The following is a 14,282-nucleotide window of genomic DNA, read 5'->3' on the forward strand; positions in this document are numbered from 1 at the left end:
ATCTGAGCGTATAACACCAGTGCAAAGAAAATAATACTAATGTGGAAGGAAGTAGGTTTTCTTGCTCAGACAGTTAATACTATAGAAAGTCCCAGTTAGATATCATAAACAATCTCTTAATATGAGCTGCTGATTCAAGAATCTGAAGTTGGGAGGGGGCAGTCATTAATGATAATATCAGTTCAAACATTTAATGATGCCAAACACTTTAGAGAGGGTTAAAGGCATGAAAGATTTGTTATATTGCTCTTTTTTTAGTAATGATGTGGATTTTAGTGTAATTCTGAAAATAAGTTCCAATATTTCTTTCTCTTGAAAACTCACATGTGTTGGGATATTTTTAGCTATGAATTGGTATGGGAGTAACTGTTTGTAAATAAGAAGAAATATTTATAAATGTAATAAATTAAAATTTAATTATACTTATAATTTAATTTAAAGTATCAATTATTTAATAAAAACATATTCAATAATATGAATATGAATTATTAACTAAAATGAAATATAAATGATAAATAAGAAGAAATAATTCAAAGCACATTACATTGGAACCAGATTTCTATAGAGAGCAGAGAAATACATGCAGAGTAAAGTGTGGGTGCATGCTCTCTGTATATCATGTGCTTCACTAAAAACTTATCAAGAAGAAAACTGGGTGAAGGTAAGCTGCTGTTATGATGAGTGAAATTCACATAGATGCATTGCATGTTAAACAAATATGCCACATTGTTTATTGATCCTCAAAATCCCTAGATTTTGCCAGGGCAGGGATCTGTTATAGGTCATAGCAACATTTATTTATTCATTCACACAGTCAATTACTCACTCAACAAACATTTGTGTTAAACTGTTCCTGGTCATTGTTGGTGGCAGAATCCCAAAATGCTACCAAATAATACAGCAAATATTTTTAAAACATTTATGTAAATATCTTATATACATTTGTACATTTTAGTGAAAATTTTTAGCAGATTGAATTCATTTGTTTTTTTGTTTTTATATGGACTCTCATGCATATTATTTTTTTTTTACAGAAACAATCTATTGTATGGGTATGGAACGTTGAAGATAGATCAATTTGCCTTGTATAGATCCCTGCACAGTAAATGTAGGCTACTATTTAGAAGTGTCTGAAAGAACAACACAAGTTGACATGATGAACTTAAAAGGAAATGTGGGGAGTGTGATGTTTTGCTGAAAACTGGCAAAACAGAAACAACATTTACAATTAAACTCATTGCATTATTTTTTAGAGAATAATTTTCTCAGTGCTGCAATTACATCCTTATTCCTGAGACTGTATATCAAGGGATTGAACATGGGAGTCACTATGGTGTAGAAAAGTGAGAGCAGTTTGTCAGTTCCAGCAGAGTGATTGGACTTTGGTCTTAAGTAAGTTACAGTAGCAGATCCAAAGAATAAAACCACAACTATGAGATGCGAAGAGCAGGTGGAAAAGGCTTTGGCCCTTCCGCTGGCTGTTGGCAGCTTCAGAATTCTGGAAATGATTTTGCTGTAAGAGGCAAGTATCAGCATATATGGGACTGCAATAATCACCAAAGTTGCTACATAGATGGATATCTCATTTACAAAAGTGTCCCCACAGGCCAGCTTGAGAATGGGGGGAATGTCACAGAAGAAGTGGTTAATTTGCGGGCCTCCCCCATGGCGCAGCGGTTGAGCGCTGGGTTGTGAAGCTGCCCGCAGCCTCTGCAGCGCCGGTTCAATCCCCGGCTGCTCCCCGGCCACCGGAGGAGGGTCCCGCATGGCGCACAGACCTCTCCTGCCTCCCATTGCTCCCCTCAGCAGCGTGCTTCGGTCCTTCTGCCTGTTCTGCTCCCCGTTCTGGCTCTGGTGAATTCTCTCACCCTCCCGTGCTTCTGACTGTACCCAGTGCTTGTATTACTAAATAAATAAAAATAAATCTTTAAAAAAAAAGAAGTGGTTAATTTGGTTAGAATTACAGAAATGCAGAGAGAATATCAGGCTTGTTTGTCCTATCTGGATTGGGATTCTGGTGAGCCAGGCGCCAATAGCCAACTGAACACACATCTTGTGGTTCATGACCAGGGGGTAGTGCAGAGGGTTACAAATGGCCACATAGCGGTCATAGGACATAATGGCCAGCAGGAAACACTCAGTAGTTCCCAGTGTAAGGAAAAAGTACATTTGAGTGGCACATTCCAGCCTAGAAATGCTTCTTTTCTGAGTCCACAGGTTCTTCAGAATCCTAGGAAGGGTGACTGACACATAACAGATTTCCAATGAGGAAAAGTTTGCTGGGAAAAAAATACATGGGTTTCTGCAGTGCAGATTCAATCCTGGTTACTATAATGATGAGGCTATTTCCTATTAAGATAATCATATAAATGATGGCAAACACCCCAAATAGTAACCCTTGGAGGTTTGGAAGGTCAGAAAATCCCATGAGTACAAATTGTGTCACAGAGGAAACATTGTCCTCTGATTTCATCTTGTCGTAGGACATCTGTAGAAATGGCATAGTAATAATAAGTACAAATAGGTTACTTTCTGTAGATTTGTTCTTTTATGTAACAACTAAGGATAACATAACATCAATTTCTTATAAACACTAAACCTATAGCAGACAGGAACCTGAAAAGTATGGTGAAGTGTATTTTTAATTATTATTAAATGCAAAATTTGAAAAAAAAACCCTTAGTGTTTTTTTTTTTTTTTTTCCCTGCTATGGGTCATAATATTTCTTTGTCTTGCTATTCATCTAAACACTCAAAATATTTTTAGTGAGCTTAGGTCCAACTGTAATATTCCATCTTTTAAAATTATTCACCAGTGGTTTAAAATACTGAAATATTTGCATCCTTCTTGTTGACATAGTTTTCTTAACCTCTCATTCGGTCTATTAATATTAATTCAAAACAAATTTTATTAAACATTCCATTAATTTGTATATCATCTCAAATGATTTTTAGAAATACATAGTTAATTTTGAAAGTGTTGCTTTTCCTGTGACATTTCCAAAGTCTTGTTTATCTTTGACATTCTGCATAGGCTGTTTTATTATAAAAATATTTAATGATCATTAAATATTATGGTGGTTTATATAACCCTTAAAACTGTACTTTTCAATGTAAGGTCCATGAAACCAGCAGTCATAGCATTTATTCAGAGTTTGCTTTGGAGATAAAAGAAACTATAAAACAATCTTTCTGTTTCATCAAAACTCAAAAGCAAAGAGGCAAGTTCATCAATATTTATGTTCAGGAAAGCATTTCTAATACATGCATTATCATGCACCTTGAAAAGAGACATCCACAACCACTAAGCTTTGATAATGTCTGGAGTTACACACATCTGGACTTGTTGACCCCATTCTGCAGACTTCATTAATTTCAGTCATTGTTTGCACATGAGCTGTGTGTGCTCATTCACACAGTATGTCCTGTATGATGGCCAATCTTTCTTGAAACAAAGAAAAGTGAGTCACTTTATTTCTTTCTTTGCAATAGTCCCACTATGGAAGCTCTGGCTCCTATCCAAAAGTTAGACCATCCATCCTCTTCCAGCCTGGTGTCAATTAAAAAATTACAACTCTCTCTCAACTCTCTTTCTCACTCTCTCTCTTCTCTCTCTCTTTCCCAGTCTCATTTCTAAGAAATTTATTTTTTTCTTCCTGAACATTTTCTGTGAATGACAATATGATGATTAAATGACAATTAATTTTAACATCTACATTTCAGTCTACATATTAAAATACTACAGATACTTAAATGATGCCTCATAATTACAGAATTCTTGTAATAGAAGCTTGATTATAGGAACTGTAAAAATGCTCTGAGTTTCCAGAACTATCAGAAACTAGTGACTAAGTCGAGATTAATATAATATGATTTTAAGTATAAAAGACAATATAGCCATGACATTTTTTTTTATTTTTAACTGCACCATTTTACACATATTTAATCATGTTTTATTCACCTGCTTAATTCAATCCAGAGATTGATTTTGGATAACGATTAAAGTTTTTTGCTGAATGTATCACTACATCATTCAGACTCAAGTGCCCCATACATCTGCCTTTAATATGCTAAATACTGTCCCCCAAAACCTATATTTCTTTATTCTCTTTATGATTTTGTGAAAAGTCTCTACTCATCTCCCATCCTCTTTCTCCATTTTTCCCTACTCTTTAAGTAGGATATATATTTAAAATACAAACTGAAACTGAGGTCCAAAAGAAAGTATAAGAGAGCAACAAAAGAGCTTCTGCACAGCAAAAGAGACAATAACCAAAACAAAGAGAAACCCCACCAACTGGGAGAACATTTTTGCACACAACACTAATGATAAAGGATTGATCACAAAAATCTGCAAAGAGCTAATGAGACTCAACAACAACAAAGAAAATAATCCAGTGAAAAAATGGGCAGAAGAGCTAAAAAGAAACTTCTCTGAAGAGGAAATGCAAATGGCCAACAGGCATATGAAAAAATGTTCAACATCGCTTGTAATCAGGGAAATGCAAATCAAAACTACCATGAGATACCATCTCACACCACTGAGAATGGCACATATTAAAAAACAAATGTTGGCGAGGGTGTGGAGAAAAAGGAACTCTTCTGCACTGTTGGTGGGAGTGCAAACTGGTCCAACCACTATGGAGAGCTGTGTGGAGATTTCTGGACCTACTAAACATAGAGTTTCCATATGATACAGCAATTCCACTCCTAGGTATTTACCCAAAGGACACAGAAACATCAACTCCAAAGAACACCTGCATCCCTATGTTTATAGCAGCACTATTTACAATAGCTAAGCTTTGGAAACAGCCCAAATGCCCAAAAATAGATGACTGAATCAAGAAGATGTGGTACATATATACCATGGAATATTACTCAGCATTCAAAAAAGATAAACACATGCAATTTGCAGCAACATGGATGGCGCTGGAAGGGATCATGCTCAGTGAAATAAGCCAGAAAGAAAAAGAAAAATACCGGATGGTCTCACTCATAGCAGGAATCTAGAAAACTTAAATAAGGGACCAGGAAAATGAATAACTATAAGAAAGTGAAAATCAAAATCAACAAAAATCTATGAACCAGAGACACTTTTTTGGGGGGAGTGGAGGGAGGGGAGGGATTGGGGTCAAAATGGGGGGGGGTTGAAGTTGTATTGGGAATATAAAAATAAAATTTATTATAAAAAATAAAATAAAAAAAGAATATGTAGTGTTCAAATCTAAAGACATTTTTCATGACTCAACTATTTATTTGTAAAAATGGTACAACTGTTTTATGAAGTCAATAGAATTCTCAATGCAAATTCATTTGAAAAGTGAAAAATGTTATTCTTTCCAAATCCTATCCAAAGTATGTGGTTTTCTGCTGAACGAAATCTCACCAAGAATGACTATAATCTTTATTGATTGACTGATTGATTTTACTACAAGGTACTATGCATTTTAGTCTTTGAAATGGTAATGAGAGTCAGAAAATTACAAAGACTAAGTGTTTTCAAGATTAAAAAAGCAACAATGTAAAGGAGTCTTATAAAAGAAACATACACTTGCCCAATACAGATATTTCTGTAAATGACATGTTGCTGGTTCTATAAACATAGACTTAAGTATTTGTATGAAATACATTTCATATTGACAAAAATAATTCAATTATTACCTGAAAATTACCTATTTGGATAGAGGTTAAGTATAATGCTTACCTTTATTACTGAGTTAACGATACAAAATGAGAAAAAGAGGTTTACTTTGAGGCTGGATAATTTACTTTTATTTAAACAGAGATTACAAACTTGTATATAGGTCCTATTGTCATAGAAAATCCTGCTCTTTAAATAACAATTATACATTACTCTGGAGATCAGTTCCTTTCCCAGGTCACTTTCTAATTGAACAAAACCTTCTTGCCTGCCACTCAAGGACTTGAACACAACCCAAAGCTGTCTGATCTTACCATGAAATTATGAACCAATAGTACTTCTATTTTTTTATCATTAGAAATGTCAGTATAAAAAGCCACCACCTTTGGGCATTTCCCCTCCGCTTGTGCTTGTTGGGTTTGAGTACCTGAACCCCCAGCGCTCCAGGGGCATTCACTTAGGCCACAGTGTCCCTGTCCCTGCTACCCAAGCACTGCCTTGGGTCAGTCCTCCCCAGGCTGCTTCAAACATATCAAAAGCAGTGATAAATTAATGGTAAATCATGTCAGGAAAGTTGCTCCACCAATTGTGTTTAGGGAATGAATAGTAAAACCATATATGTAGCTAAATATCAACAACTAACTATTAGACTGATTTAAAAAAAAAACAAAACAAAAACAAACATAAAAAGATAAAACCATTGCCAGCCACTGATAATCCTCAAGTGGGAAGTCTTGAAGCAACTAGAACACACAGGCATGGGGAAGGAACACTAAATGGGAGACCACTCTGGAGAAGAAGCTGGCAGTTCTTTGTGAAGTACATTATAAACTTGCCATTCACATTTATCCAGCTGTCCTGAGCCTGGTGTTTTTCCATTTTACAGAAATGAAAACTTGTATTTACAAAAATACCTATAAATGAAAATTCAGGAAGTTTATGTGTATAGTAGAGAAACACTGGAAACAACTCTAATGCCCTTCATGCAGGGAGTGGGCGCACAAACTTCTCAGACATGCATGGTGATTGTTCACTTCTCAGGAACAAGAGTGAGAGAAGGTACTCACAACTTGGACAACTCCCAATACTTACTGCCCAGTGAAAAGCCAACCAAAGCCAAAGTCTTTGGACTCCTACTCCAAGGAGATAACATTCTGGAAAAGGATGAAGTGCATGTGAAAAGCCTGGTTATCTGGTGATGGGGTTATGGGAGTTGTCAACAATAAAGACTCAACAGGTGAGAATTCTGGAGAAGGCTGGGAAGCTACTGTTTCTTCACTGTGTTTGTAGTTATATGACTGTATTGATAGATCAAATTCCAGAGACTTGCACCAGGAGAGTGTATTTTACTTGCTCTGCAATTTTAAACTTTTAGTGTGTGAATTTAAGAATACATTTTAAAACATTGTCAATGAACAAAGTCATTACTATAAGTCTGTATGTGTTCCTTCCTTTCATCCAATTTAAAAAACATATCTTGTCCACTGGGAACTCTACTTCAAAGCTCATCCTGCATTTTTTTTTAGGTAATGTAGATTTGCATAGTTACTTGTATTTTCTTGTGTAAAATACATGAGAAATACTTACCATGATAGATAAAATACTTATCATGATAGATAAGTCCAGAGGGTAAATTCAGAGGCTGCCTCATGATGAATGAACACATTAGAAAGACAAAGGGTAGAGAGAAAAATAAATCAAGAAACTACAAAGATCTTAGACTTCTGGTAAAGGTATAAATGTAGACATAATTTAACATTTAATTGGCATAAGTTCATAATGACATAAATTTTAGTTAATATTTTCTCTGGATATTGCAAATATTGAAGACTACATATTCCCTGTTTAGATGAGGAAAGATTTGAGGAGCACAGTTTTAAAAATCTAAACATATTGCAATAGTGAAAAGAAAATAATACTTTTATTCAAGGAAGTCAGTTCTTTGCTTAGATAGTGAATACTGTAGAAAGTCCCATCTCTGAATAACAGTACTGTATTTTCTCTATGAATTTAGATATCAAATGCAACAAAGTCTAAAATGGACAAAGCTTCAGATTTTGTTGCTTTAAACTTTTCCAATACTTTTTCATGCTGGAGTGATATCTGAGTCTTACAATAATCCTGGGGCCTCAGAGGAAATGGTGTATTTTTACCATTCACTAATTGTAAAACATAAGGAATAAGATTCCAAAACAGGTACAAAATGGAGTTGCTTCTATTAAGCCCAATGTTATCAAGCTGAATCTCATATTTGGCTCTCTCAGAAAGTCAGTCATAAATCATTCAATCAGATATTAAGTAATGTGGCTGACAAACGCCTGCCATCCTCCACAAAGAAAGCAACATGTAAAACCAATTTGGTTTTTGTCTAGTATTACTTCCTTGTTCCTGCTCTTACAAATCAAATCTCTTGCCTTGTATAACTCTTCATATCATAGTGACCACCACCATCATCATCATGGTCATCAAGTTCTTCATCAGAGAGCATGTATTAAGTTCATAGAACATAAAAGTTGAAAAGAGGGGAATATACACATATATACTCCCATGAATAAAATGTATAAGTAATTATCACATAATATGTGATGTTAGATGGTGGAGGGTTTGGAAGGTTTAGTGGGTTTGTGAAGTAAAACATAGCTATGTATAGGACAGCAATAAGATAACCTGCATTGGTATAATTATAACTAACACCCGGGATATTAGAATTTCAAAACAACTGCTAACAGCACATTTCAGAAATAGATGAAACAATCTCTTCTATGAGTTGCTGATTCAAGAATCTGAAGTTGGGAGGGAGGCAGTGGTTCTGTGATAGTTACAAGTTATATTTGAACTGATATTTATCAGTTCAAAGGTTTAATAACGCTAAACCCTTTAGAAAGGGCTAAATGCAGAAAGACTAGTTTAATTACACTTTTTTAAGATTATGTGGATTGAAGGTAATTCTGAAAATAATTTTCAATATTTTCTTTTGTTTAAAACTCACAGGCGATGGATTTTTTTAACCATGAATCAGTACATGATTAACCATTTAGAGTGTCATTGAGAAAAGATGAAATGATTCCATGAAAATTACGTTGGAGCTGGAATTTCTACATAGAACATAGAAATACATGCAGAGTGAACTGGCTGACTTGGGTAGTTGCTCTCTGTATCTCATGTGCTTTGTCAGAATGTTACTATGGTGAAAACTGGGTAAACTGATTTGAGATAGTCCATATGATACATAGCATGTTAAATAAATATGTTCTATTGTTTATTGATGCTCTAAAGTCTCTAGATAGATTCATTTATCTGGTGTCAAAGCATAGTAAATAGACTAACATTTAAAAGTGTCTGAAAGTACATCATAAACTGAAGTGATTAACTTCATAAAGGGTAGTGTGCAGAGTGTGATGTTTCTATGATAACTGTTTGGCAAGTAGAAAAAACACCACTCTATTTTTTAAGGAACATTTTTTTTCAGTACTGCAATCACATGGGAGTCACTATTGTGTAGAAAAGAGAGAGCAGCTTGTCAGTTAATGCAGAATGATTGGATTTGGGCCTGAAGTAGGTGATGGAAGCAGACCCAAAGAATAAAACCACAACTATGAGATGGGAAGAACAGGTGGAGAAGGCTTTGGCCCGTCCACTGGCTGTTGGCAGCTTCAGAATCATGGAGATGATTTTGCCATAAGAGAAAAGTATCAATGTGAAGGGCATGGCAACAATCACCGAAGTTGCTATATAAACATAGATCTCATGCAGAGAAGTGTCCCCACAGGCCACCTTGATGACTGGGGGGATGTCACAGAAGAAGTGGTTGATTTGGTTGGAATGTTTGTCCTATTTGGATTGGGATTCCAGTGACCCAGGCACCAACAGCCAACTGGACACACATCTTGTGGTTCATGACCAGAGGGTATTGCAGAGGGTTACAAATGGCCACGTAGTGGTCATAAGACATCACGGCCAGCAGGAAGCACTCAGTGGTCCCCAACATAAGGAAGAAACACATTTGTGTGGCACACTCCACCTTAGACAGGCTTCTGTCCTGAATCCACGGGTTCTTCAGAATCCTAGGAAGGGTGACTGACACATAACAGATTTCCAATGAGGAAAAGTTTGCCAGGAAAAAATACATGGGTGTCTGCAGTGCAGAATCAATCCTGGTTACTATTATGATGAGGCTATTTCCAATTAAGATAATTATGTAAATCATGGCAAATACCCCAAATAGTAACCCTTGCAGTTTTGGAAGGTCATAAAATCCCATGAGTACAAATTGTGTCACAGAGGAAACATTGTCTTCTGATTTCATCTTGTTGTAGGACATCTGTAGGAATGGCATAATAATAAGAAGTACAAATAGGTTACTTTATGTGGATTTGTTCTCTTATATAACCAGTAAGGATAGCATAGCATGTATTTCCTATAAAAACACCTGTACAAAGAGGTGAGGTGTATTTTTAATTATTGTTAAATGTTAATACAAGGAGAGTATATCATCTTAATTTTTTTTCTGCTATGGGTCATCATATTTCTCTTTATGAAGATGAAATATGTTAATGTAATTTTGTTATTAATCTGAAACATCACAATTTTTAATGAATTTAAGTTCAGTGGTAACATTCCAAACTTTCAACATTTATATATCATTGCTTTATAATACTAAAGATCATTTCCATTCTTTGGGTTGGCATAATTGTTCCTCATCTTCCAATCTGTTTTGATTATTATGAATTCAATCCCAATTTTATTACATGTCATTATATAATCATCTAAAATAATTTTTAGAGATTCTAAGAGCTTAAGAAATACTCCCTCGATGGCGGCGAGGAGACGCTGCGAGTAAGATCTCCCATTAAAAAGTTATTAGGGAGGGAAAGCGGCAGGTCCCAGTGAGAACTGGGACACGGACGATAAATGGATGACTCCAGAAAACTACCCGAAGAAGAAAGTGGACATAAAAGAGGACTAGAAGGGAGGAAAGCACAGAACCCTGCTCCCCACCCCCGCCCACAGAGTCAGCACTCTCCGACCAGCAGAGAGGAGGAAAACAACAAACTAAAATGACCAACAAGAACGAACTACCCAGCAAGCGAGACTGTGAGTGGAAAGGAACTATTGCAGCCACAACACCCCATGAACGGGAGCTGTGGAGAACCCTGCAGGATTCGTCACGGCGGTGTGCGAATGGCTCTGGGCGCCATTAGAGAAGAACAAAGAGACTCTGGAGACCCGCACACAGCCCCCGGCCGGCCGGTAAGCTTGCGTGGAAAAGTGGCGCGCTTGGTGCGCTTGAAAAGCAAACGCGGAATGGGATTGCGGCTGCCCAGGTCCCTGCGCCTGTGACCTAGGCTTGCGGGGAGACAAGCGGAGGCCCTCACTGAGTAAGCAGGAACCAGGTGCCCAGGCACGGGAGCGGGTGCAAAAGGCGCCATTCCCGCACCACTGAACTGGGCTACAGCCCACGTCCTAGACCTGAGGGCTTTGAACTGAGACCTGGGACACGAAGTTCGGGGCGTGGGTTCTCCACGACGGTGGGGCACAAGGCAGACACAGCACCCCAAAGCCGTTGAGGTTTACCCTACCATTCCTGCTCTGTTCCCTGTCCCACGGGGTGGGGGTGGGGCGAAAAACAGCCCCCCAAGGACAATAGGAGAGATCTCTGGCTCCACCTAGCGACCAGAAAAAAAGTCACTAACACCCCATAGAACAGGTAAATTTCTTAAGTCAGCTTGAAAAGGGCAGAAGGCTCCCAGAAGAGACAGTGGCCAGCTGGGAAGTTAGCCCACACCAGGCCCCTTCCGACCAGCAGTTTGAGCCCACAGAGGGAACAGGCACCCACGGCCGGGACAGACCGGGCACGCAGAAGAGTGTGCCTGAGACCGGATGCTCAGGGACTGAGTCCCGCGTTGCCATTTTAGAACAGGGACATTTCTTCAGTAAAGTCTTCCTGAAACCAGCAGAAAGCTCCCTCAGAAGCCAGAGATGGCTCCTGGAGGAGCCACAGGGGAGTGCAGAAGTTCACCCAAGATGCCGGCCAGTCTGAGCAACACAGTGTCCCAATGCATAAGACAAATTAGAAAACAGACAGTAGGGAGTAGAAGAACCACACGCAACCTAGCAACTCCTCAGGAAAAAAGCACACCACAAAAAGAAAACCACACCCCCGATTGCAATGACAGTAACTTGGAAGAATTTCTGAGACTTCCAGAAAGAGAATTTAAAATTGCTGTGATTAAAAAAATGACAGAACTCATAAAGGAAAACAATGATCAGAAGAAGGAAATTGAGTCCCTAAAGAGGGAAGCAAAAGAAACGCAGGGGATCAAAGAATTAATGGAGGAACTAAAGAACTCTGGAAAAGCAATGAAAGCAGAATAGAGGAAATGGAAGAACGAATAAGCACTCTTGAAGACACAGAAATAAAAAGAACCAAAACAGAAAAGGAAAGAGAAGTACGAAGGAAAAAGAACAAAGAAAGACTTCGGGAACTATCTGACTCCATGTGGAAAGGAAATATAAGAGTTATAGGAATTCCAGAAGGAGAGGAGAGAGATGTAGGAACAGAGAAAATATTCCAGGAGATAATTGAAGAGAAATTCCCAAATGTGAAGAAGGAGCTGAAAATTGATATACAAGAAGCAAGAAGAACACCAAACTTCCACGACGAAAGGAAAAATACAGCAAGACACATAATAGTAAAGCTCCCAAGAATCCAGGACAAGGAAAAATAATGAAGCTGACAAGAGGGAAGAAACAGATAACATTCAAAGGAAAACCAATCAGGCTGACATCGGACTTCTCTGAAGAAACACTACGGGCAAGGAGAGAGTGGAGGGACATAGTCAACAGACTCCAAGAAAACAGATGCCAACCAAGAATACTCTATCCCGCAAACCTCTTCTTCCTCTATGAAGAAAGAATAAGGACCTTCCCAGACAAACAGAAACTCTGGAATTTCCTTATGACTAAACCCCCACTCCAAAAAATATTACAAGGAATCCTAAAGCCAGAACCTCAGAGGGACGAATAACAACAAAAGAAGGCCAAAAAAAAAGTTATTAAAAGAATAAATAAAATCAAAGGAAAGACAAACACAATGGCAAATACAAATGCTAACATATCAATATTAACTCTAAATGTAAATGGACTAAACTCTTCAATAAAAAGACACAGAGTTGCAGCCTGGATTAAGAAACAAAACCCAGCCTTTTGCTGTCTCCAGGAAACACATTTAGCTACAAAAGATAAAAATAGGATCAAAGTTAAAGGATGGAAAACAATCCTACAAACAAATGGACCAAAAAAGAAAGCAGGTACAGCTATACTTATATCAGATAAAACAGACTTCAAACTCAAAAAAATAAAAAGAGACCCCAATGGTCACTACATCATGATCAAGGGGACAATACTTCAAGAAGAAATAACACTCATTAACATATACTCACCAAACGAAGGAGCACCAAAATATATCAGACAACTGTTGTCCTCTCTGAAAACAGACATCAGAGAAAACACATATGTATTGGGAGACTTCAACACACCACTATCAACAATGGATAGATCAACAAGACAAAAAATAAGTAAAGAAACTAAAGCTCTAAATAAGGACCTAGAGCATTTGTGCTTAACAGACATCTATAGAACACTAAACCCCCAAAAAACGGAGTACACATTTTTCTCAAGCGCACATGGATCATTCTCCAGGATCGATCAGATACTGGGGCACAAGACAAACATCAACAGATACACCGAGATTGAAATCATATCAACCATCTTTTCTGACCATGAAGGCATCAAACTAGAAATAAACCATAAAAAGAAGGCAAGGAACTTTCCTACCTCATGGAGATTAAAAACCACACTACTGGACGAACACTGGACTAATGAGGAGATCAAAGAAGAAATTTAAAAATTCTTTGAATTGAATGACAAGGAGGACACCAATATCCTAAATGTATGGGATGCAGCAAAAGCAGTAATAAGAGGAAAATATATAGCAATAGAATCTCACATCAAGAAACAAGAAAGAACTCAAAGAAACAACCTAATTTCAAAGCTCAAAGATCTAGAAAAAGAACAACAAAAAACCCAAAACCAGTAGAAGAAAAGAAATAATAAAAACGAAAGCAGAAATAAATGAAATTGAAACTAAAAAAAACAATCCAAAAGATCAATGAAACCAAGAGCTGGTTCTTTGAAAAAAATCAATAAAATAGACAAACCCCTAGCCAGGCTCACAAAGGAAAAAAAGGGAGAAAGCACAAATAAACAGGATCATCAATGAAAGTGGATAAATCACAACGGACACAGCAGAAATCAAAAGAATAAACAGTAACAACTATGAACAGTTATATGGAAACAAGTTCAACAATCTAGAGGAGATGGACAAATTCCTACAAACTACAATCACCCAAAGCTAGATAAAGAAGAAATAGAACACCTAAACAGACCAATTACAAGCAGCGGAATTGATATGGTAATCAAAAACCTCCCCAAAAACAAAAGCCCAGGACCTGATGTATTCACAAATGAATTCTACCAAACATTCAGAGACAAATTAGTGCCTATTCTTCACAAACTCTTCCCAAAAAATTGAGAAGGAAGGGACAATACCAAACACGTTCTATGATGCCAACATTACACTA

At 37.2% G+C, this 14,282-nt stretch overlaps 2 protein-coding genes across 2 annotated transcripts; both read right to left on the reverse strand.

The window, feature by feature from the left end:
• Window positions 1-1,152: 1,152 nt before the first annotated feature.
• Window positions 1,153-2,607, reverse strand: LOC311176070 (olfactory receptor 10AG1-like). Its single transcript, XM_084241410.1, is given in 3 exon segments — window positions 1,153-1,650; window positions 1,951-2,289; window positions 2,291-2,607. Coding segments are annotated over 3 exon segments (960 nt in total). The 5' UTR covers window positions 2,504-2,607; the 3' UTR covers window positions 1,153-1,242.
• Window positions 2,608-9,117: 6,510 nt separating this feature from the next.
• On the reverse strand, window positions 9,118-9,961 carry LOC311176073 (olfactory receptor 10AG1-like; the record flags this gene model as incomplete). The annotated part of the gene is given in 2 exon segments (XM_084241412.1): window positions 9,118-9,463; window positions 9,465-9,961. Coding segments are annotated over 2 exon segments (843 nt in total).
• Between the last annotated feature and the right edge of the window lie 4,321 nt (window positions 9,962-14,282).

This window comes from Talpa europaea, assembly GCF_964194135.1.
Source record: "Talpa europaea genome assembly, chromosome: 8".
Lineage (NCBI taxonomy): Eukaryota > Metazoa > Chordata > Mammalia > Eulipotyphla > Talpidae > Talpa > Talpa europaea.